This window comes from Hemitrygon akajei, chromosome 8, assembly GCF_048418815.1.
Source record: "Hemitrygon akajei chromosome 8, sHemAka1.3, whole genome shotgun sequence".
NCBI classification, from domain to species: Eukaryota; Metazoa; Chordata; class Chondrichthyes; order Myliobatiformes; family Dasyatidae; genus Hemitrygon; species Hemitrygon akajei.
In genome coordinates this window covers 52,760,046-52,786,328 of record NC_133131.1, presented here as the reverse complement: position 1 = coordinate 52,786,328, position 26,283 = coordinate 52,760,046, and the positions used below count along the sequence as shown (strand labels likewise).

Below are 26,283 nucleotides of genomic sequence, written 5' to 3'. Positions count from 1 at the left end.
AGTAAGGTACCAAAGGTTAAGGGGAGAAGGCAGAACAATGGGGTTTAGGGGGAAAATAAATCAGCCATAATTGAATGGTGAAGCAGAGTCAATAAGCCAAATGACCTAATTCTGCTCCCATGTCTTATGGTCTAACTTCAACAATAGCTTGTGCTTGTCCAAGTGCACAGACACTACAGCCAAAAAAACCCTGACCAACACCTCTATTTCCTCAGGAGGTGAAAGAAATTCAGCATGTCCATATTAACCATTACCAACTTTAATCAATGCACCATAGAAAGTATCCTATCCTATATCAGCTTGGTATGGTGACTACACAGCCCGTGACTGCAAGAAATGCAGTTGTGGGCACAGCTCAGCATATCATCGAGACCAGCCTCCCTTTTATGGACACTGTCTATTTTTCACTGCCTCAGTAAAACAGCCATTTAAAGAATCACACCCACCCTGGACATTCCCTCTTCTCTCCTCATTCATTAGCTGAGTGGAAATAAAAATCTGAAAACAAGCTCAAGGACAGATTCTATCCTGCTGTAATAAGACTAATAGATTGTTCACTAGTATATTAAGATGGACTCAACCTCAATCTGTCTCAATGTGATCTTGTACTTTGTTTACTTGAACTTTATCTGTAGCTGTAACACTTTATTCTGCATTGTTATTGATACATCTTGTTTCAACTCAATGCACAGTGTAATTGTTTGATCTGTATGAACTGCAAGGTAAACTTTTCATTGTACCTTGGTAAATGTGACAATAATAATCCAATTTCAAAAGAGTACCAAAACTTGATAAAAGGAAGATTAAATGGACTACATAGAAGCATTAAAATAGACTGCAAGAACTTTTATACATAGGCCAAGTCCAGCAAGGCTAGACGAAGACACTTCAGACAGGGGCAGGGGATTTATTAAGGCAAAGGCAGTGGCATTGCACAATTACTTTGCATGTCTTCACAGAAGACACACAAGGTATGTTAGAAATATGTTGGGGAATGAAAAGTTTAATGGGAATGTGTAATTAATAGAACTCAGTACTGGTTAAAAATACAGTCTTGAGCAGTCAAATCTAATGACTGAATGATTTGTATCCTTAAGTTCTGAAAAAGAGTTTTTAAGATAGTTTGCTTTGGCAGTCACCTTGCAAGGTTCTGTAGATTCTGGAAAAGTTCCTGCAGTCTAGTAGCAAGTGTTTTTTTTTTAAAGTTACATATAAATATGTAGACCCTTTCAGCCCTTCGAGATATGTCACCCCAGCAACCCCTGCTCCAACCCTAGCCTCATCACAGGACATTTACAATGACCAACTGGTAGATCTCTGGACTGTGAGAAGAAACCTGAGCACCCAGAGTAAACATTCCATGGGGAGGATGATATCAGAATTGAACTCCGAACTCCAACACCCGAGACTTACTAGCATCCTGCTAACAGCTACACATTGTGTGACCCACTACTTATGACAGGAGGAAAAGAGAACAGGGAGCAACAGAGATGAGAAAACGTAGGAATTTATTACAAAGCATACAAGAGAATACATTGAAAATAATAATAGGACAAAGTATACTCAGCATTGGATGAAAGAAAAACTCTGTTTAATCTGGAGACCAATGATAATCTCTCCAAGGATGAGACCAGTAAAATTTTGTAACGTATTTTCGAAAGGTATTTGCTAACACCGAGTTGATTAACAAGGTTAAAGTACAGTGAAGAGTGTAGTATACTGATAAAAAATGAGAATTCAATATTGGACATAGAGCAAAGATTGGGAACAAAGATCAGTCTTAATCTGGCTGAGACTAGTACAGTTCTGCAGGGTTTGATGCTTGGGCACAGCTTTCTAAGACTTAACCAGCAACTGGCTTTGCTGATGATACTGAAGCAAATGGGATGAATGTACAGAAGGATATCCTGAAAATTCAAGGAAAAAAGTAAAATCTGAGTATGTGAGAATGTGGAATGTGGTAAAATGCCAAGTTATCTACTTTGATACATGTTACAAAAAAGCAAATTAATTGTAGAAGAGATAAACTGGACAGTATTGATGAACTATCTGTACTTGTACACAAGTTGTCTACGGCTAACATGCAGATGCAGTGAACAATTATTTCTACAACTATCAAGGGGACAAATACTACGGTGGCTTTATTACAAGACGATTTGAATGTAGGAGTTGGGAAGTTTTATTGCAATTATGAAGAGCCTCAGTTAGATCACGTCTGGTGTAATGTGAACAGTTTTGCTTCCTTAGCGAAGAAAGGCTGCACTTGGTGCTCAGGACGGCAGGAACTCACCACACTGTTCCAGGTTTGCTTTAAGAGGAGAAACTCAGCAGACTAAGCCTGTTTTTTCCAAGGTTCAGATGAATAAAAGAAATAACATCAAAGTTTACAGAATTCTTAAAGGCTTGACAGACAAGAAGCAGGGAAGACAATTCTGAGGTGTCCAGCATCATTGTTTCATAATGAGTCAGCTTTGGACTGAGATAGGGAGACATTCCTTCATTGCGGTGAATCTTCGGAAGTCTCTAACCCTAACCCTAAATAAATGCAGATCATTGAGAATAGAGGGTAGCAGGAAACCCAAAAGATAGCATCAGGAATTTCACATGCCCAAGTGAAGAAATTATTATCCAAATACATATACAGTAGATTCCGGTTAATTAGGTCATTGGTTAATTGGGACTATGTATATTTGGAACAACTCAGAAGGCAAAAACGAATCCAGAAAATAGCCAGGATTCCTTTCATTTATTTGAGACACTATGTTGCTTAATTAGGAAGTATCAGTCATGCGCACTTGTGTGGTTGTTAGACACTATCCCAGGCTTAGAGCAAACAGTTGTTAAATAGCATCAGTTCTGTGTGTGCGTTTGTGTTCACAAAGCAGTAACTTTTGTCACTGATAGTTGGCAAAAAATGAGCAGCAAAGACATTTCAGAATTGTTTTGCAGTTTTACAGTTTCCAGCATTCAGGCTTGGAGATAGAAACTACAGCACAATACAGGCCCTTCAGCCCACAAAGCTGTGCCGAACATGTCCTTACCTTAGAAATTACCTAGGGTTACCCATAGCCCTCTGTTTTTCTAAGCTCCATGTACCTATCCAGGAGTCTCTTAAAAGACCCTGTCGTATCCACCTCCACCACTGTTGCCAGCAGCCCATTCCACGTACTCACCACTCTCTGCATAAAAAACTTACCCTTGTCAACTCCTCTGTACCTACTTCCAAGCACCTTAAAACTGTGCCCTCTCTTGCTAGCCATTTCAACCCTGGGAAAAAGACTCTGACTATCCACACGATCAATGCCTCTCATCTTCTTGTACACCTCTATCAGGTCACCTCTCATCCTCCATCGCTCCAAGGAGAAAAGGCCAAGTTCACTCAACCTATTCTCATAAGGCATGCTCCCCAATCCAGGCAACATCCTTGTAAATCTCCTCTGCACCCTTTCTATGGTTACCACATCCTTCCAGTAGTAAGGCAACCAAAACTGAGCACAGTACTCCAAGTGGGGTCTGACCAGGGTCCTATATAGCTGCAACATTACCTCTCAGCTCCTAAATTCAATTCCACAATTAATGAAGACCAATACACCGTACATCGCCTTAACCACAAAGTCAACGTGCGCGGCTGCTTTGAGTGTCCTATGAGTTTTCACATCCTTCCTGTAGTGAGCAACCAGAACTGAGCACAATACTCCAAGTGGGGTCTGACCAGGATCCTATATAGCTGCAACATTACCTCTCGGACCCCAAGATCCCTCTGATCCTCCACACTGCCTAGAGTCTTAACATTAATGCTATATTCTGCCATCATATTTAACCTACCAAAATGAACCACCTCACACTTATCTGAGTTGAACTCCATCTGCCACTTCTCTGCCCAGTTTTGCATCCTATCAATGTCCCACTGTAACCTCTGACAGCCCTCGACACTATCCACAACACCTCCAACCTTTGTGTCGTCAGCAAACATACTAACCCATCCCTCCACTTCTTCATCCAGGTCATTTATAAAAAATCACGAAGAGTAGGGATCCCAGAACAGAGCCCTGAGGCACACCACTGGTCACCAACCTCCATGCAGAATATGACCTATCTACAACCTCTCTTTGCCTTCTGTGGGCAAGCCAGTTCTGGATCCACAAAGCAATGTCCCCTTGGATCACATGCCTCCCTACTTTCTCAATAAGCCTTGCATGGGGTACCTCGTCAAATGTCCTATTGAAATCCATATACACTACATCTACTGCTTTACATTCATCAATGTGTTTAGTCACATCCTCAAAAAATTCAATCAGGCTCATAAGGCACGACCTGCCTTTGACAAAGCCAGGCTGACTATTCCTCATCATATTATACCTCTCCAAATGTTCATAAATCCTGCTCTCAGGATCTTCAAGTCAAGCTAAGCTGCTTTTTATTGTCATTTCAACCATAACTGTTGGTACAGTACAGAGTAAAAACGAAACAACGTTCCTCCAGAACCATGGTGCTACATGAAACAAAAAACTACACTAGACTATGTGAAACAACACAGAACTACATTAGACTTCAGACCTACACGGGACTACACAAAATAATGCAAGACAGTACAATAATTAATAAACAAGACAATAGGCACAGTAAAGGGCAAATTACAATATAATAATAAATGATGCAAATGTAAACAATTTTTTAGCAGAAATTGAGAAAGAAATGAGCAAAAATTGCAAAGGGAGTGGAGTGGTGTTCGGGGGGGGGGTGTGTGTGTGTGTGTGTGCGTGCGTGCGTGCGTGCGTGCGTGCGTGCGTGCGTGTGTGTATGCATGCAAGCAAGCGCAGGTTGGTGTCAGTATCTCTACTCCCTTTCTTGAATAATGGAACAGCATTCACAACTCTCCAGTCCTCCGGAACCTCTCCTGTTGATGATGCAAAGATCATCGCCAGAGGCTCAGCAATCTCCTCCCTCACCTCCCACAGTAGCCTGGGGTACATCTCATCTGGTCCCAGTGACTTATCCAACTTGATGCTTTCCAAAAGCTCCAGCACATCCTCTTTCTTAATTATCTACATGCTCAAGCTTTTCAGTCCATTGTAAGAGATGCCAGAAATGGCCGGAAGTGAAAATGATTTCACTACTTCAGCAAGTTAGGACTACGAAGGATTTGTAGGTATTGACAATCATCTTGAATGTTTACAATGAAAATGAAGACTTGGAGGATGTTAACTGTTTCTAACCAGTGTCAGTTATCATGTGCATGTAACGTGGCTGTTTTACACTACACAAGTGTTTACTGCAGATGATTTTTAAATAGTGTCAGTTACATATGCTTGAATTACGTTATTCATTTGAACCGACCGATGCTGTATTAAAAAGCAATGATTTTTACACTACTTTATGCAGGAAAGGAGGTGTCTGCGCTGATTTCGTTCCCTACAGTCAATCAAAAGAACACTGGATTAATTCCTCTGTTGATAACTATCAGGATCTAATGCACAATTTTATAGTACTGTAGTTATATTGGTAGTGTTCTAGTTAAACACAATTTGTCTTTTTTAAACTACTTCCATGAAACTTTGGCTAATTGGACCAGTTGCTTAATTGGGCCAAAATGTACTGGCCCTGTTGTGTCCCAATTAACCGGAATCCACCACTTAAAATTGCTTAAATTACTTTAAATTACTTAAAAGAGTTATCTACAACCAAAAGGCCATACATCATTTGCTACTCAGTTCTGTATATTGTATAATTAATGAGAAATCATAAATCCACTCATAATACAACTTGTGAAGTCAAAATGTTGCAATTAGATTAGATGAAAGAATTACAAAAGGCTCTTAAAATTAAGCAGCAAAATGGGGAAGGCTCCCACTCCATCCAGCCTACCTATCCATAAACTTCCCAAAAGAACATAACTAAAAGAAATGTAACAGATTTTGTTTTGGGTTTGAGGAAATCAAGTATATGGAGTCAGTTCTAGAAAGTAGGACAGAAGTGAAAGATCCACCAGGATCTTACTGAACATAGTAGCTGGTCTACTATTGCTTCTTCCTGTGATTCTCCAACAGGGTAAATTCTCTAGATTTTTAAAATAATTCATTTTTCAGGAATTATGGCCCATCACAAACTGCGTCAGGTAGATTTGTCATGCATTCTAGAAAATGGTGTTGAGTAGGGAGTTCTAGGATTTAAGGACAAAACCAAATATGCAATTCAGAAAATTGTGGATTTGGAGGGGAACCTCCAGGTAGTGGTGCCCCCGAGCTCTGGTATTCAAGTCCTTCTGATGGTAATGAACATGGAGGAGACAAGGCAATTAACTGCAATGTAGTCCAATTGAATATCTAATCACCAGTCAAGCTTGGTGACTTGACAATTGTAACTCCATTGACCACGGGTAGGTGGTTGGACTCTCATTGAAGATGTTCAGTGTTAGTTAAATGCCTAAGCCTTCATGTTGTTCAAACTAGCTCCATTTGCTGAGTTACAAATATCATTGAACATAGTAAAATAAGCAGCAAGCATTCTGACTTCTGAACTTAATCGGAGAAAGGCTCTTTATGAATATAAATGAACAAAAGAATAGGTTTATACAAAATGTACATAGAACTAATCCCACTTCTTAAAAAATATGAAAGGAAGCTGAATAAATTTTGACCAGAAATCATTTGTCACTAAATGCAGCTTTTCTAAACTCCTGAAACCCATTTGTTAACAAGAGCCTGTCTGGTTGCATACTGCAATCCAATGTTTCTTGCTCCACTAACCCTGCCAGAAATATGCTCACACACCAACCACCCTTTGGGTAAAAAGAAAAGTCATATTTAATTTATTTGAATTCTGACCACTGATATTTAGGTTTTGTCAGGCAGTACACATTTTCTTAGATACAGTTGATTTCATTTTTAATTTCCAGGGGTACTGGACGGCAGGCATTGATTTGCACGTTCAGTCTTACCCCTACTTCCAGCCTCCAACCAGTAACTGCTGGTCCACAAACTGGCCTGCAACAAACTCATAGGAACATTGGACCCAGAGTGAACTAAAAGCCAATTCAATAGTCTCCAATACAGAATAAAACTAAAGTTGCTGGAATTAATCAATGGTTCAGTAGCATCTATGGAGACAAGCAGTTAATTTGAGATCAAGGACCCAAGACTAGGCTACTCAGCTCCACCATGATGCCTTGCTATACAACAGAAAGCACAGCTGATCACCACAGCCACATCCTTGGACCTTTATCCCTTTTATACCTTTAGTTGCAAAAAACTATCAAGCACAGATTTAAAACTGATTGAGCTGGTTGTATCTCTACATTTCCCAATTGCTGAGAGATCTAATTCTTAAATTTTTGGTTTTAATCCCTACACCTAACTATCTACCCAGTGGTTTTCCTCTGTTTATCCCGTTCCCCTTTAAAACCTTTCTAACTTCAATCAAATCATTGCATAATCTTCCAAGTTACAGGGAACGCAATCCTAGTTTGCACAACGTCTTTACAATGTAATTTTGGGCATCTGTACTTTTATTTGTGTAATAATCTCTAAACTGACCAACTAAACCAATGTCACAGTCCCAAGCCCATTTCTTCAAGAGTTCACATGACAGTTACTCATCTGCATTCAGAAGCACATCAGGTTCTAACAAAATAAAATCTCACCTGATCTTTATCTGCTTTCACTCTTTCCAATTCGGTTTTCAAACTGGAAAAAGATGCTGAAATATAGAAAAAACACAATAGAAAGTTCACATTTACAATGACTTTACACACCAGAATGCCACTTTTTTGTGAATGTTGTATAGCAGCCAAACATTTCATGCAAAGCTTGTGAACACAATGCAGGAAGATCCAAATAAGCTGATAGCCAAGATCTTTTCGGTTAATTGCCAGATCTCAAGAAAAATGAGTGGACACTGTCATTCAAAGTCAGTGGCTCATTCTTCATATGGCGCCTCAAACATGGCCACAGACTAGTAGCAACACTGGTCTGCAATTAACTGTGTTGAGATGTTCTCTTAAAAAGCTAAATAACCAAATGGTTGTCAGTAAGGTGGTTAGAGAGGCATTTGGTATGTTCTTTTATTAGCTGAAGCTCAGAACATGAGTAGCAGGTTATGCTGAAGCTGTCTACAACACTGCCTGGGCCACAGTCTGATTACGTTAGGAATGTGATTGTACTGGAGAGAGCATAGAGGAGATTTGACAATGGCAGCAGGACTGGAAAACTGAAGTTAAAAGATTAGATCAGCTGTAGAACTGAGGAAGCTTGGGGAAACTCTTTTGGAAGTGCATAAACTTATGATGGACTTGGGCACTTTCTATTTGCTCAATCCATTTTCTTAGCAGAGGGGTCAAAATCAGGGGCAGCCATTTCAAAAATATAGATAGTAATGGGAAATAAGGGTGATGGGAGTCTGGATCCCACGTACAAATTTTACCAGATATATACATATTACCCATAGTTAGAGCTGGAAGATGAGATTAGGATGGAGAGTTCTTTGTCAACTGGCATGGACATGTGAGTGGATGTCTTCTGTCAGAAATTTTCAATAACTTTATCAATGTTTATTTGTATTTAAAATTTTTCTTTGATAGCCAAAAATGTGATCTCATTGCTCACTCAAACCATAGCAGGAAGCATCAGGATTTTAAAGCACAGTTATGAGACCTGGAATGCAGGTAGACCTAATTATGTTTAATTATAATGGTTGACTTGGTGTGTCTGGGTAGTCTTGTTTTGTCTGGTGGATTTGGAGCTCCTTTCTGGGGAACACGCTAAGATGGTAGCACGATATTAATACGCAGCAGCCTCTCCGGACTCTGGATTGCCAAATGTTATGTGGATTTTCTGGTGTAGTCTGTTTTGTCATGTGCTTTTGTGATATCATTCTGAAGGAACATTGTCTCATTTTTTTTAAACTGCGTTGCATTTGTAGTTTCTAAATGACAATAAACTGAAACTGAACTGAACTGAGACTGTATCAGCAAAAGTAAAAAACTGAGGCAAAACAACAAGTTGGTGAATCTGCCACAGATCACCAAAGGGAGATCTTTGGGTAATGATCTGATTAGCATTTCCCAAGTCACTAATCAGCTTCACCCCATCACTGCTCACACAGTAAAGGTAGAAGTGACCTCAATAAATGGAAACTCACTAAACACAATTGTGATCAATTAAACTGAACAAATGTTTCATCAATAATTTTTCTACATTTGTAATTTATCACCCTACTAATGAATGCACAATGTTCAGTACCATTCACGACTCCCAAAATAATGATGCAGTCCACATCCAAATGCAAACAGGACTTGGACAGTAACCAGGCCTTGGCTGATAAATGACAAGTAATACGAGTTCCTCCAGCATTTTGTGTTGCTTGGATTTCTAGCATCTGCAGATTTTCTTTTGCCTGTAATATTCACACCACAGAGGTGCCAGCCAATGACTACATCCAACAGGAGAAAATCCAGCCACGACCCACTGACATTCAAATGGTATGAATACTCCACTTCCGATATTCTGGGGGTTACACTGATCAAAAACTGAACCGCAGTGATCAAATACACTATGAACAGAGGCAGGTACCTGGTCAGAGACTCACATCTTAATTCCCCAAAGCTTATCATCACATACAAGGCTCATAAGAAATGTGATGACACTCAAGAAACTTCTTATAATACAGGGCACAGCAGTCCACTTACTTCATCACTGACACAGTAGCAGCAATCTGTAGCATTTACAGAATGCACTGCAGCCACACCACACACAGTACCTTCCAAACCCATCACTTCCACCACCTATGAGCTACAAGTTGCCCTCCATACCTCACACTATCCTGATATGGAATTATTCGTTCCTTCAATGTAGCTGGGTCAAAACCTTGGAACACTTGTCCTAACAGCAGTGTGGGTATACCCATACCTGAACGACAGCAGCAGTTTACAAAGCAATTCGTCATCCCTACACCCCTTCAATTAATAAAATATGGTGGTGATGACAGTGGAGAAGGGGTTGGTGCAAAGAGACCAAAACAACTGACTAAGTCAGAAGAGCATAGATTGCATTTGCACGCACGCACACACACCCACCCACAGACCATTAGCAAAAGAATGGGAACTCCATACTCCTGGTTACTGAAATATTCAAGAAAGAGAAGGAACAAGTTTTGCTGATAAAAATACTCTGATAAAGATGAACAAGGAACAAGGAATACATTAAATCTGGTCGGAATTAATGGTCAACCTGTTGCACTGCAGGATGTGTGGTCTATGCAGGTAAATCTGCAGGCACATTATGGAAAGATGTAAGAACTAAAGAGCAGAGAAAACTTAAAATTTACATTATTCTAACACAGATGGCCAGAGAGAGGCAGGATTTTCTAAAATTCCCAGAATAAAAACTTAAATACATGCAACATGGATACAAGAGGTGTACATATAATAGAACGGGCTCTTTGGCCACAATGTTGTATCAAACTAATGTTTCATTTGGCGAGCATTTGACTAATAATGGTCATAAAATCATAACTGAAGGAAGGCCAAGTTTTACAAGTTGAAAGAGATACATCTCAGGTAGTTTAGAACATTAGTTGTACAACTATTTACTCGCACACCTGATCAGCTATTCAATAAGGTGATGGCTGATAATTTATACGTTCAAACACTTTCCAAAACTACATTATTCCCTAAAAATTCATAAAAATCTATTATCTTTATTGATGCAATTTTGGGGCACTCAAAATAGCTGCAAAAATCTGAGGTAAAATTCAAAAGACTCTAGATTCTGTAATTCAAACAGAAAAACAGATAGAAGATCCTGTTTTTAGTTTAGAGAGAATAATCTAAAGCAAATTAATTGTCTAGCGGTGAAGAATGTGTTAATAAACTAAAGGCAGCACAGATTTTTAAGGAATATCAACCCAAAAATCTGATTGCTTGGTATCCAAAGAACACCAGCACTAGGTCCAATTTTTTTAAATTAATAGAATAGCTCAAAGTACATTTACAGAAAACAAATCTGAGATTTGTCCACCTGAAGGCAGCCACAAAACAAAGAAATAGCACGGAACCTGTTCCTAGAAAAAACATCAAACTAACACAAAAAAAGAACAAATTGCACAAGCAGTGAAAAGTGAGAGCAGAACACAGAACCCCAAACCAGGAAATCAGGAATATTCAGATTAGTACTGCAGAGGCAGTCTTCACTGAAGTGCCCTAGTCCTCACCGATTGCCCCAATCAAATCACTCAAAAACAGTAATCAGAATCTAGTAACACAAGCAACCTAAACCTCAAAGTCCCCCCCAGAAACGAGTCCACAGCCATGCTGATCAATCCTTGCAACATAGATCCCAAGACTCCTACAGCAGCTAGTGAGGAGAGGAAGACTGTTTAAATGCAGGAAGATAAACACCGAAAACCCTCCAGCACCCTGCTCTCGTCTCTGTTGACTTCAACTTGCTCGTGCCTCAATTGGAGAGAAGCAATAGAGTTAATCATGGGTTCCAGCCCTCTCTCCATGTTTCTGGTCGCACGCTCCAAACTCTCACGGAGACAGCTCATTCGGTCCAAAAACATATCAAAACCTAAGCCAAAGGTTCCAATTGTATGCTGCTTAGAAGTAGATTATACTTGAAAGAAGTAAAATAGTAGTTTTGTAAGCTGTATGCAGGACATTGTTGTTGGTCGCATTGTTTGCTGGCAGCATCTTGAAGATCAAATACTTCAATAATACATTAGTTGGCAAACTGAAGCCAAAATCATGGTGACGACTGAAGGGAGACAGCAGTGGTGCTTGTGTGTTTTGCTGCCTGGAAATCCGTAACTGGTGTGGAGCAGGAATTGGCTTTGGGATGTATTCCACGCAGAGGGTAGCAGTAATCAAGAATGAGATGCATTTGGACAAGTACGCAGATAGAAACGGTTTACAGGGATACTGATTGAATGTAGGCAAGTGGGATAAGTGCTGATAGACATCACAATCAGCATGTATGTGCTGTATGAAGTACACCTAGTTGGACAGAGCTTTTACTTTTCTTAAATTCTTTCTTAAAAATAATGGAGAAACAACAACAGGAATCAATAGATCAAACTTATTGGACAGGGAGGCAAATACTTCAAACCAATAAAGCCACACTGGAAATTACTTGTTCATTCATGTGGCTCCAGTTATTATTGGACACAGAGGCAAATACTTCAAACCAATAAAGCCACATTGGAAATTACTTGTTCATTCATGAGGTTCCAGTTACCCTCTGCATCATTTGACCAGAACGGGGCACAGTTGGTGAAATCTTAGCAATACAAGTACTCTACTTACAGTCTCTTGCATGAATGGAGCTCCTACGCAGGACAATATAGAGCACATTCTATATCTTACTGTGATTCCCCTCATTTGTCTGTCTCCCATACAGATCCTCGAGGGCTCACAAAATGACAAAGCCACATCAAGTAATTTTAACATTCAAGGTGCTGTTTTCCCGTAAAAGTTGAGGGGAAAGGGGAAGGAGGTGGCAGCAGAGGACATAGTGGGAGGTGAAGGCAAGGAACTGGGAGGAATGAGGGAGTGATCATAAGTAGGTCTTACACCATAAGCAAAAGAAAATCTGCATATGCTGGAAATCCAAGCAACGCATACACACTTGTGTTGACTGCACCTTCAGACTCATTTGCCTTCTTGTTTCAGGGTTCTTCCTCAAGGAGACCAATACTGTATATTGTACTTCACATTGTCTCACCAATCAATGCCCTTTATAAATGAAGTATAACATTTTAAATTCTACATGCAATAAACAATGACATTGTTATCTTTTCTAATTACTAGCTTTACCTACATACATACTAGCCTTTTGCTATGGCTTTCTCTACCACCTTTCAATTTAGATGAAGTTAATAAAAAGCTGAAAAAATTAAATCAAAGACTGATAACAATTTTTCCTCCTACGTTTCAGTTGAGAATGTCCATTTGGATGAATAGGACTGCTAATTGCATGTCAGATAAATGTGGTGTAGGGGGGAAGACTAATAAACAGGGCTTCATTGTTAGTACAGTAAGGAGATGGGTGTCACTAAGCACATCCCAAACTTACGACAAGCTCTGCCCACGTCTGGGATTTGTTCTTATGTGGGAGCCACAACCAACACACTTAGCCTAAACCATGGATAGACTGCTGGATTGAATTTTATGTTGCTTTGTGTCACCAGTATTACAAAGGAATACCAAAGTTAGACCAACAATGACTGGAAAATCCAATGTCTTTGTTATATAAGAACAGCAAATCAGAATAAAGGCTTTTCTTGATTAGATTATCTCTATACCGAAGCAAGATACACTACACCTGGCAAGTAAAACAGCAGAGATCTCAGATCACCAAATCATGATCCCTCATTCTTAATAGCCCAATATTAACAGTGGAATAATGGGCACTCTGTACTTTCCCATATCTAAAATCAAGAAGTATTGCAAATCTGCACTTCACTATCTATCAAGCCCAACCTATAAACACACAGTATTAACTGCACAAGGCTTTGGGGTTTTCGATAGCAGCATAACCACATTGGAAACCACTGACATACAGCAGACACCTCTGCACAAATCAAACAGCTGCAGGGATTTGTTAGGTGGCCTAAACTTAGGATCAAGATTTGTTATTCCCTGCTTTATCATGGACAAAAATGTCTGGTTTCCAGTCACTGCTGTGATGGGGAAGAGAATATTGTTGGACAAAAGATGATCTTTCTAGCAGAGGTAGGAGATTATTAGTCCACTCAATGGTATTATCTTGCCTTAAAATTTAGATCCATGACAGTCAATATGTTCCCTTTTAAAAACTAACAATAGTTTAATAACAGAATAGCCTTTATTGCAGATATATTGTTTTAAGCACAAAGAATAAATGATATATTAATGTAAAAGATGCCTTGAAGGACTTGCAGATTTATGTATTTGAAGCTTAGGAGAATTAAAGTACCTTCAATAAAGCAGTTGAAATAAATCAATAAAAGAGTGGAGACCAGATGAATTACTCATTTGGTCTGAACAGACTCTTCTGATTGGAATAGGAGAGGATGGATTAACCAATGCCATTCCAGCATTGCTTTACAAAGATGATCTAACAGTAGGGCATTTCACGCTGTTACAGACTACTGTGACCCATAAATATTAGTTAGTGAACCAGCTAAGCACATCTCCAGCAAGTGATGTCAGCTGAGAGTGAAAGGCATTACTCATAAGCTTCATACCTTCCAAGATGTCTGGGAGTCAACGAGTCAAAAACAAAACAGATGATGGAAAGATATTAGAGAAAAACACAAATTAACAAATTAAGTAGCATTAAACTAAGATCACATATGCTTTTTAAGAATATCTTGTTTGTATCTAACTCATTCCTTGTCTAAAGATGAGCAGAATATAACTTTATTAATGATTTACAACACTGAATGAATCTTTTGCTGCAGAGCCTTTGTATAGTAGTTAAAATGGCACCAGTGTTCCCAGCCTGTATTTTACTTACCACAGCCAGCTTGCTCGCTTCCATGAGGTTCATGAGAAGAACAGAAGGAGCCCAAGATAAGACCATCAATGCTGTCCCGACTAGGAACTGACAACTAATAAGGGGTGTGAATGAGCCCAATGCTGGGCACTGCTTTCAAAAAAGAATGGTGGGTGTGGGGGTAAATATGTTTGGGAAAACCACAGGGGGCCCTTGGGGCAGAAAGCTGAATTATAGCTTTTCCCCCCCACACAACTTTCTATTGATAACAGCTTGCTTTTGTCACCACTAATCGTTTCAGGAATTCAGTTCATGGTTATCTGTTGATCTGTTTCTATATTTCCTAATGTCTAGTTAGACCATTTTCTTCCAGTTCCTTATCACAACTTTCTTCACTATCCATTCTAATGTGCTATTGTCCATTTGTTGGTCATCTGACTTGAACATTTTATAGAAGTAAGGCCTCTAATATAACTTTAATAGCAACTTCACAGATCCATCAAAGCCCAAGCCAATTCTAGTAAGTCTCAATGGTTAATAATGCTTCAAATTCTCAAGTTGTGCTTTGTTCAGTGCCAAAGCCAACCAATAAGATGCTGAATACAACAAACCTGTTCATTAATTACTTTGCCTTTTAAAAACTATCTTTTGCCAAATATTCCAAATTGAATATAGGAAAACTGCAAGGAAGTTTACAGAAACTTATGAAATTGACTTTCCCTTCCCATTTAATTGAATGGCAATGTTGGATTTTTGTTGGAAGGGGCTTACCTTTACTAATACAATCATAGCCCTCAGTATCTCCAAATCATCTTTGTAAAGGTTTGGAAAGACAACAGCCTAGCTAAATAGTTCAGCTCTTCCTGTTCTTCTCAATTAGTGCTTGCAATGCCATCTTGGTTCTAATCCTGCAGCAGAAATCAGGTTAAAAATCCTCAGTTGGCTCAGGAAAACAACCACTCTGTCTCCTGCTTTATCCAATGAAGGAAGCCTTCAGCTTTTTCCAACAATACATAGAACATTACAGCATAGGAACAGGTCCTTCTGCCCAGGGTACTGTGCCAAACTAATTAAATAATGACATACAATTCCGTCTGCCTGTCCATAGGAATTGGTTGTTGACTTCAGAAGGAGTAGCGGACCGCACGACCCCATCTACATCGGTGGTGCGCAGGTGGAACAGGTCAAAAGATTTAAGTTTCTCAGGGTGAATATCACAAATGACCTGACTTGGTCTAATTAAACAAGCAGAGCCCACTGCCAAGAAGGCCCACTAGCGCCTTTACTTCCTGAGAAAGCTGAAGAAATTTGGCTGTCCCCTAAAACCCTCACTAATTTTTATAGATGCACCGTAGAAAGCATTCTTCTAGGGTGCATCGCAACCTGGTATGGAAGTTGTCCTGTCCAAGACCAGAAGAAGCTGCAGAAGATCGTGAACATAGCCCAGCATATCACACAAACCAATCTTCCATCCTTGGACTCACTTTACACCACACGTTGTTGGAGCAGTGCTGCCAGGATAATCAAGGACACGACCCACCCAGCCAACATACTTTTTGTCCCTCTTCCCTCCAGGAGAAGGTTCAGGAGCTTGAAGATTCGTATGGCCAGATTTGGGAACAGCTTCTTTCCAACTGTGATAAGACTGCTGAACGGATCCTGACCCGGATCTGGGCCATACCTTCCAAATATCCGGACCTGACTTTCCCTTTTCTATTTTCTAATTATGTTTCATAATTTAATTTTTTTTATTATATGTACTTTGATTCGTACTCCAGGGAGCACAAAGCGCAGAATCAAATATCGCTGTGATGATTGTACGCTCTAGCGTCAATTGTTTGGTGACAATAAAGTAAAGTATTTCTCCTTTCTCTGTATTAATATGCTTACCCAAGAGAATCTCAAAACACCTTCATCTCATTTGTCTCCAACACCATCCCTGGAAGCACATTCCAGACACCCAAAGCTGTTATAAAATTAATGTGGTCCACACATCTCCTTTGAACTTACACCCTCACACTTGATCTAAAGGGATTCAAATTAAGCACCTGATCAGCCCCTAGACACTGCCATTATATTGGAATGGGTATGGAAGAACCTTCTGCAAGGTAACAATTCATCTAGATAACTCAATTGGAAATAATTTTTTTTTATTGATACCTGGTACAATTCTTTTATTTCACTCACCAATCTCTTCCTTGCAATTATCAATTTCTAACTGCAACGTTTCTTCGATGTTCTCCTTCAGGCACTGCTCTGCTTGAATCTGCTCCTTCAAGAAAAGGATTTCTGCCTTTAGTTTCTCTTCCAGGTGATCAGCTGCCGTCCGTACACTGATGATATCTTCACGGTATTTCTGCACTAGTTCATGTAGTTCCTGAATCAAAGTGACAAACACCAAGGTAGCAATTTGCTGCACATTCTATCTGCAAAATACACATGGCTTAGGCAACAGTTGTAATTAGACCACGATAATTAGACCAGAAGAACAACATCTGGCATTGGTTTAAGGGTCAGAATGATGAGTAATTATTAAGGCTACATGCTTGATATTGAATACTATGTAGTACCATTAGAAGTCACAGGTTTCCTTACTGAACTGGTAAGATCCCAGAAACCTCTAATAAGCCAACTCTGATTCATGCATAGATCAAAGTCAGAGGCAACAGTACACAGAATATACCTGGTGGCTGAAATAAACTCCCCAGTTTAGGCTTACAGGATAGCACTGATATTAAACTCATTTCACTAGAAACAAGCAGCTCACCGTATCTTTCACAAGTATCCAAATAAAATCAAAAGGCTAGATTGTGGGATTGAAGTTTACCTCCACGGTGTCTGGTGGAATGAAGTTCTCTTCCTGAAGAACAGAAGAGTGCAAACTATGCTTTCCCTGAAGACTCTCATTTTCTTTCTGTAGCCTCATCAGCTCCTCAGATACTTGTTCCCGTGCCTGAATAAGCACAGCCTTTCAAAACAAGTACAATCCATTATTAATTGCCTGCTTTTACAGTGATTTAAAAAAATATTATAAATTAAATCAACTTTGAATCTATAGCTCAAAGATTGAAACAAGCAAAATCACTGATGATTAGGATTACAAATAAACATATTCTAAACTATTGACAATAACCAGTTTTTTCCCATTAATAATTTCCTTAAATGTCACCATAATAACCTTCACTGTTAATGGGGGGGGGGGGGGGGAGAACAGTTACGATACTATTTTTCAGTAGCATAGTGAAGTAAATTTTTGTGTTGAATAGTTAGGGCCATATACAAATGATTTCACTTATGGCATGTCTACAGAAGCCAAGCCATTTTCAGAACCACAAACTGAATTGATAAAATCAATATGAAAACCATTTATTCTCTGTAAAACTGTACTTGATGTATTTTAAACTTTTTGTAAGTGCAACAGTCATACATGCATCCAAAACAAAATTTGCCAATCTACTCCAACAAACCATTTGCTCCTGGGTGCTTCGTTGGGCTTGGGAAAACAACTGCTGCATATTGGTAAGCAAGCTCTCAGCCTCCTGTGCCCGTTGCATCAATCTAGCCACCTGGGAGAATATAAGCACAATAAACACGAAGAGTTGAACAAGATATGCTGGCCTTATCACAATGCTTATTCAAAGCTTTCTTTCAATATCTCAGTTTAAAAATAGCCCAGAAAATATTTCAGATTATTTTTAAATTACTGAATTATGTGCACTTACAAAATGCTCTGCAAATGGAGCAATCTATTTCAAAGGACAGAAATACAGTAATAGCCACAGAGTTGCTGAAATTATTCCTTCACTCAAGTTTTTTGCATTTCTTAGTTCACTATAAAATTATTTCCTTTGGTCTAAATTGATCAAAACATTCTTTGTTACAAAAGTAACATGTTCCTTTGGGTAGCCAGTACACTTTGGGTTTAACACAAGTACTAGCACAGAAATCATGGACTAGAGGGCCACTTCCTCTGCTATATTGTTCTATGCTCTATAGTGTAGAATATGAAATATTTGAAAATAACTAGTCTTAAATTAGAATGAAGAAGTGGTAAATGTTGATACTGAGCTAATTAATTTGTTTTGACTATAAGGCTACACTGATAGTTCAGTGAGTCTTTTTCCAATGAAAAAAAGAACTTATTTATATGGTACATTTCATAGCTCTTGACACTCCATGCTGGTTCCCAACCAAAGAAGCGTTTTTTGAAGGAGATGCGCTATCACGATGCAGGGAAGGCAGTAACTGATATTTATTCAGTAAAGAGCAATGAAGTAAACAATTAAGCCATAGTTTTAATGCAAACTGTAGGGCAAATGTTCACCAGAATATCTGCCCCATTTTTATTTGAATAGTTCCATGCAATCTTTTACAACTACCCGAGAGGTCAAACTAAATTTTGGTTGAAGATTTGAGGAACATCACCTTCTGAAAGTGCAGTATTCTCTTATTAGTGTATGAATTACAATGTTCAATTATGCATTCAAGCCTCTGGAGCTGGACTTGAACCCACAACCATTTGACTCAAGGGGTGAGACAGCTGATGTAATAATGTTGTAGGTGCAGTTGCACAATTGTGCCAAATTAGCTATAAATCACTAGATTTCTTCAGTGCCTGTTTTAAATGAAGGAACATTAGCTGGCTAAAACGGCTACCAAGCTACATGCAAAGATCCCTGCTGGGCGCATGTGTGATATCAGCATTGATTGGATACACAGAAACTCAGAAAACAGAAGTATGTCATTCCACCCTTTTCTGCCATTCACTGCAACCTGACTCAATGACATATTCATGCTCTCACCCCTACTACTTGATGCCTTCTGTGTTTAAACACTTATACGTCCTCAAAAATATTACGATGACAGCCCTCTGCAGTAGTGACTTGCACAGGTTCAACACATTCTTCCCCATCTCAGTTCTAATCTACTGACTTATTGTATAACATGAGACTGATTTGTATTTTGCAAGTTTCAAATGGAATCAGAATCAGGTTTAATATCACCAGCATGTGTTGTAAAGTTTGTTAACTTAGTACAATGCAAAACACGATAACTTAGAAAGAAATAAGTACAGTATATATATATATGTATATTGAATAGTTAAATTTAAAATAGAACAAAAACAAAAATTAAAGTGAGGTAGTGTCCAAGGATTCAATGTCCATTTAGGAATCTGATGGCAGAGGGTTAGAGGCTGTTCCTGAATTGCTGAGTGTGTGCCTTCAGGCTTCTGCACCTCCTACCTGATGGTAACAGTGAGGAGAGGACATGTCTTGGGTGGTGGGGGTCCTTAAAGATGGATGGTACCTTTTTGAGTCACCTCTCCTTGAAGATGTCTTGAATACTATGGAAAATAGTACCCAAAATGGAGTTCACTAATTTTGTAACTTTCTGTAGCTTCCTTTGATCCTGTGCAGTAGCACACCCCTCCCATACAAGTAATGCAGCCAGTCAGAATGCTCTCCAATCTGTAGAGGTTAGCTGTTTTAAGGTGACAGAACAAATATTCTCAAACTCCGAATGAAATATAACCACTGTCTTGCCTTCTTTATATCTGCATCGATATGTTGGGACCAGGTTAGATCCTTAGAGATCTTGACACACAGGAACTTGAAACTGCTCCTCTCTCCACCTCTGATCCCTCTACGTGGATTGGTTTTGATCTCTCGTCCTATTTTTTCCTGAAGTTCACAGTCAGCTCTTTGGTCTTACTGACTTTGAGTGCAAGGTTGTTGGTGTGACACCACCCAACTAGCTGGTACATCTCGCTCCTATACACCCTCTAATCTCCATCTGAGATTCTGCCAATAATAGTTATATCATCAGTAAATTTCTAGATGGTGTTTGAGCTGACAGTCATGGGTATAGAGAGAGTAGAGCAGTGAGTTAAGCCCAGTGTTGACTGTCAGCAAGGATGAATTATTAATACCAACCCACACAGATTGTGCTCTTTGATTAGCAATTTGAGGATCCATTTGCAGGGGAAGGTACAGAGACTCAGGTTCCGTAGCTTATTGATCAAGACTGTAGGAATGATGGTGTTAAATGCTGAGCTGTAGCCAATGAACAGCATCCTGATGTAGGTGTTTGTATTGTTCAGGTGATGCAAGGCTGTGTGAAGAGCCATTGAAATTGCATCTGCTGTATACCTACTGCGGCGGTAAGCAAACTGCAGTGGGTCCAGGTCCTTGCTGAGACAGGAGTTGCTTCTGGCCACAACCAACCTCTCAAAGCGTGTCATTACCAAAGATGTGAGCACTACTGGACGATAGTCATTGAGGCAGCTCACACTGCTCTTCTTGGGCAATGGTGTAATTGTTGCCCTTTTGAAGCAGGTGGAAATGTTCCACTGTAGCAATGAGAGGTTGAAAATGAATACACCCACCAGTTGGTTGGCACAGCTTTCAGAACCTTACCATTGGGACCTGCCACCATACGAGGGTTCACCCTCCTGAAAGACAGCTTGACATCATCTTCCAAGACAGGTCACAGGGTTCTCTCAATCTACAAAATTCTAGGAATACAAGCCTAATCAACTTTACCTCTCCACACATGATGACTGGGCCAACCTACACTGCACCGTAGAAATACATCCTTGCCCCTGTATTCAAATCTTCCTACTATGAAGACCATGCCAACATTTACCTTCTTAAACTGTTTTGTTCAACTGCGTGGGTGCATTCAGTGGCTGGCATACAAGAACACTCAACACTTGAAGGACTATGTCCTGCAACACTGCAAACCTTGTGCCAGAAGGTGGCATAAGACCATAAAACATTGGAGCAGAATTAGGCTATTCAGCCCATTGAGTTCACTCAGCAATTTCATAATGCCTGATCCATTTCCCTCTCAACCCCATTCTCCTGCCTTCTCCCCGTAACCTTTCAGACCCTGATTAATCAGGGATCTATCAACCTCCGCCTTAAATACACCCAATGACCTGGCCTCACCAGTTGCCTAAGCAACAAATTCCACAGATTCTCCATCCTCTGGCTAAAGAAATTCCTCCTCATCTCTGTTCTAAATGGATACCTCTCTATTCTAGGGGTTCCCAACTTTTTTTATGCCACGGAGCCTTACCATTAACCAAGGGATCTATGGACCCCAGGTTAGAAACCCTTGCTTCATCCTGAGGCTGTGTCCTCTAGTCCGAGACTCTCCCACATCCACTCTATCTCGGTCTTTCAACATTTGGTAGGTTTCAATGAGAACCCCTCTCATTCTTCTAAATTCCTGTGAGTAAAGACCCAGAGCCATCAATCGCTCTTCACATGATAAGCCTTTCGTTCCTGGAATCATTCTTGTGAACTTCCTCTGAAACCTTTCCAATGTCAGCATATTCTAATCCTCTTGAAATGAATAACATTGCATTTGCTTTCTTCACCACTGACTCACCTTGCAAATTAGAAACACGGAAAACCTAGAGCGCAATACAGACCCTTCAGCCCACAATGCTGTGCCAAATATGCACTTACTTTAGAAATTACCTAGGGTTACCCATATCCCTCTATTTTTCTGAGCTCTACATACCTATCCAAGAGTCTCAAAAGACAGTACTGTATCTGCCTCCACTACTGTCGCCAGCAGCCCATTCCACACGCTCACCCGTGTAAAAAACCCACCCCCGACATCTCCTCAGTACAGACTTCCAAGCACCTTAAAACTGTGCCCTCTCGTGTGAACCATTTCACCCCTGGGAAAAAGCCTCTGACTATCCACACGATCAATGCCTTGAACATTACCTCTCGGCTCTTGAACTTCCTGAGGTAATTGATGGAACCGCAGAAGATATTTCCGTAGGGGCTGAGTTAGAATCATAGAAGAATTTACAACATGAAAACAGACTTTTCAACCTGGTGCACTTCCTGATTAACCAGCCATATGACGCAGTTGCTGTCGAATCAGCGCAGGAAGCCTCATGCATTAGCAAAGGCAAATAAAAATAAGGCAGCCATTGCGTTTTAGTGTTTTAGAGGACCAGTTTTAGAGTGGGGAGGTTTTGGCTCATTAGACTTGGCTGAGAACAGGCTCGGGTGAGGTACATATCTGGTAAATTTCTTCTTCCTCATTCTTTGTCGTGTTAATACATAGTTAGAGCAATGAGGATGGCTCCAGGGTCTGTGCTGTGATCTTAGTGTGAGGTCTGGAAATTCTGGGAAACCTCCAGCCTCCCGGATAACCACATCTGCACCGGGTGCACCGAGCTGCAGCTTGATGAGGTTCAGCTCACGTGGGAAACTGAGGAGATGACGGATAAGAGCTACAGGCAACTAAGTTGCAGGAGGCAGCTGACTGTTAGAAGGGGGAAGGGAAACGGGCAGCCAGTACTTGTGGCCATTCCTTTCAATAATAATTATACCGATTTAAATACTGTTGAGAGGGGCAACATACCGGGGGAGCTGTAGCAACTGGGTCTCTGGCACTGTGGTTCAGGAGGGTAAGTGGGGGGAGGGTGGTAACACAGTAGTGATGGGGGGATTCCATAGTTAAGAGCAGACACATTCTGTGGACACAATAGTGACAGCTGAGTGTTGTCTCCCAGGTGCTAGTGCCAGGAACATCTCAGATCGCATCCACAACATTAAAGGAGGAGGGTGAGCAGTCCGAAATCTTGGTACATACTGGCACCAATGATGAAGGTAGGAAAGGGGAGGAGGTCCTGACGAGAGAATTTAGGGAACTAGTTAGAAAGCTAAAAAGCAGGACCTCCAATGTAGCAATCTCTGGATTGCTGTCTGTGCCACAAGCGAGTGAGGGGTAAGAACAAGATGATTTGGCAGATGAATGTGTGATTGAGAAAGGGGTGCTGGGGAAAGGCTCTCAGATTTCTGGATAATTGGAATCTCTTCTGGAGAAAGAATGACTTGTGCGAAAGGGATGGGTTACACCTGAACCTGAGGGTCTACTATCCTTACAGGCAGATCTACCTCCACATGGCCCTAACCCACCTGGACAAAAAAAGACACATACGTTCAAATGCTGTTCATAGACTTCAGTTCAGCATTCAACACAATCATCCCTCAGAAACTGATTGGAAAGCAAAGCCTACTGGGCCTGAACACCTCCATCTGCAACTGAATCCTAGACATCCTGACTGGGAGACCTCAGTCAGTCCGGATCTGGAGCAGCATCTCCAACACCATCACACTGAGCATGGGGGCTCCCCAGGGTTGCGTGCTCAGTCCACTGCTGTTCACTCTGCTGACCCACGACTGTGTTGCAACACACAGCTCGAACCATATCATCAAGTTCGCCGATGACACGACTGTGGTGGGTCTCATCAGCAAGAACGACGAGTCAGCTTACAGAGAGGAGGTGCAGTGGCTAACGGACTGGTGCAGAGCCAACAACTTGTCTCTGAATGTGAACAAAACAAAAGAGATGGTTGTTGACTTCAGAAAGGCACAGAGCAACCACTCCCCTCAGAACATCAACGGCTCCTTGGTAGAGATCGTTAAGAGCACCAAATTTCTTGGTGTTCACCTGGCAGAGAATCTCACCTGGTCCCTCAACACCAGCTCCATAGCAAAGAAAGCCCAGCAGCATCTCTACTTTCTGCGAAGGCTGAGGAAAGTCCATCTCCCACCCCCCCTCATTCTACAGAGGCTGTATTGAGAGCATCCTGAGCAGCTGCATCACTGCCTAGTTTGGAAATTGCACCATCTCGGATCGCAAGACCCTGCAGTGAGGTCAGCTGAGAAGATCATCGAGGTCTCTCTTCCCACCATTACAGACATTTACACCACACGCTGCACCCGCAAAGCTAACAGCATTATGAAGGACCCCATGCACCCCTCATACAAACTCTTCTCCCTCCTGCCATCTTGGAAAAGGCACCAAAGCATTCGGGCTCTCACGACCAGACTATGTAACAGTTTTTTCCCCCAAGCTATCAGACTCCTCAATACCCAGAGTCTGGACTGACACCAATTTACTGCCCTCTACTGTGCCTATTGTCTTATTTATTATTTATTGTAATGCCTGCACTGTTTTGTGCACTTTATGCAGTCCTGGGCAGGTCTGTAGTCTAGTGTAGTTTCTGTGTTGTTTTACATAGTTCAGTGCAGTTTTTGTACTGTTTCATGTAACACCATGGTCCTGAAAAACATCGTCTCATTTTTACTGTGTACTGTACCAGCAGTTATGGCCGAAATGACAATAAAAAGTGACTTGATCTACTAAAGCTGTTGGGGTGGGTTTAAACTAATTTGGCAGGGGATGAGAACTAGAGTGATAGGGCCATTGGTTTACAATCAGAGGAAGTGTGTAGTGAGACAGATCACTGCGGTCAGCTGGGTGAGCTGCAGTATAAAAGGGGGGCAAAATGAAAGAGGGTGACTGTTACAGGATTGAAGATGTTATGTTTGAATGCACAAGTATACCCTCTCTTCCCTTCTCTACTACTCTGACTTCGTGATCTGCCCATCACCTCCCTCTCTATATTCCATGGTCTAAAGTCCTCACTTAACAGATTCCTGCTTCATCAGCACTTTATCTCTTCCACCTATTACCCAGAGCTTCTCTCATCTCTCTCTCCTCACTTATCACCTGCTAGCTTGTGCTCCACACCCCCCCACCCCATTCTGGTTCCTGTCCCGTTCCTTTGCAATCCTAATGAAGGGGCTCAGCCCAAATTGTTGACTGTTCATTTCCCTTCCTAGATACTGCCTGACCTGCTGAGTTCCTGCAGCAGTTTGTGTGTGCAGCTAGTACACATGACAAAAAAAAAAATCACAAGTTCAATGTATGATTGTACCTAATTATGGTGGGTGGGGCTAAAGATGGCACCAGAGGGCCGCGTCTTTTAGTTATTAGCGAAACAGTTAATTTTTTCCTGTTCTAATGTCTCTGTTTTCCTTTTCAGAGTTGCTGGGGTCCTATTGTGATATTTGATCTACAGCAGCATTCAAAGACTGAGGTTCTGCATGACTGTGTTGCCATCTTGGAGCTCACCATCAGCTGCATTTTGGCATGTCCAGTTTTGGCCTGAAATCAGGTGGCTTCAGGGCCTACAAGGCCCTGTGGACATGAACTCTTCCCGGTGTTGCATACTGAAGTGTAACAGGAGCCAGAACATCGAAGACAGCAAGAGTGGCTGTCAGAAGACTCTGTACTCAGCAATCGATTTGCCAATTCTCGCGTTGGAGAACTCAAAATAAAAAGGAAAGCTTCAGACTAACATCAAAATCGTGACTGTTGTCTTCCCTGACACTGTGAAAGGAGACAGAGAAACAGAGATATTGAAGTGAACAGTTAAGTTTTTGATGGACTACAGACCATAGTCTCTCTTTGGGGGCTTTGCTTGCATGGTGCGAATGCTGATGCTTTATACTAGAATAATTTGAGGGAGGGAGAAGGGGAGAGTTGATGCTTCTTATGCATTGGAGTGAGGGAATGGACTTCCAGGTTTTTACGCTTTTTTTGTCATTCATTTTTTGGGGGGTTTTCTTCTGCTTTGAGGATATCTGCGGAGAGGAAGAATTTCAGGTTGTATATTGTCTACATTCTCTGATATTAAATGGAACTATTGGACTATTTGAATTACAAATACACTGTACACCTCTTAGTGGGATTTATTTAGTCCTCCCATTTGAAGACTAAAATTTAGACAAGCACTCCCCTCTGTACAAAAAAAAATTGATTCTGCTCTGATGTGCTAAGACTATCCTCCTTGACATTATGTGCTGCTGTGCCAGCAACCTGCCATGAATTTCTGTCCTTTGATGTCATTCTCCCAGCAATGAATTAGCCCAGTTCAGTATGGAGAGGCTGCCTTTGAGGGCTAATCTTGGACAGGAAAGGTTAAATAGTG

General features: G+C 40.8%; 1 protein-coding gene across 3 annotated transcripts in view; it reads right to left on the bottom strand.

Moving 5' to 3' along the window:
• rabep1 (rabaptin, RAB GTPase binding effector protein 1) overlaps positions 1-26,283 on the bottom strand; it is a 132,185-nt gene that overhangs the window by 19,866 nt on the left and 86,036 nt on the right. For all 3 annotated transcript variants that reach the window (XM_073053859.1, XM_073053862.1, XM_073053861.1), the window contains 4 exons: positions 17,939-18,037; positions 17,299-17,439; positions 16,659-16,848; positions 7,640-7,695 (listed from right to left, as the gene is read on the bottom strand). In XM_073053859.1, coding sequence (XP_072909960.1) covers positions 7,640-7,695; positions 16,659-16,848; positions 17,299-17,439; positions 17,939-18,037 — 486 coding nt within the window. The remainder of the gene's footprint in view (positions 1-7,639; positions 7,696-16,658; positions 16,849-17,298; positions 17,440-17,938; positions 18,038-26,283) is intronic.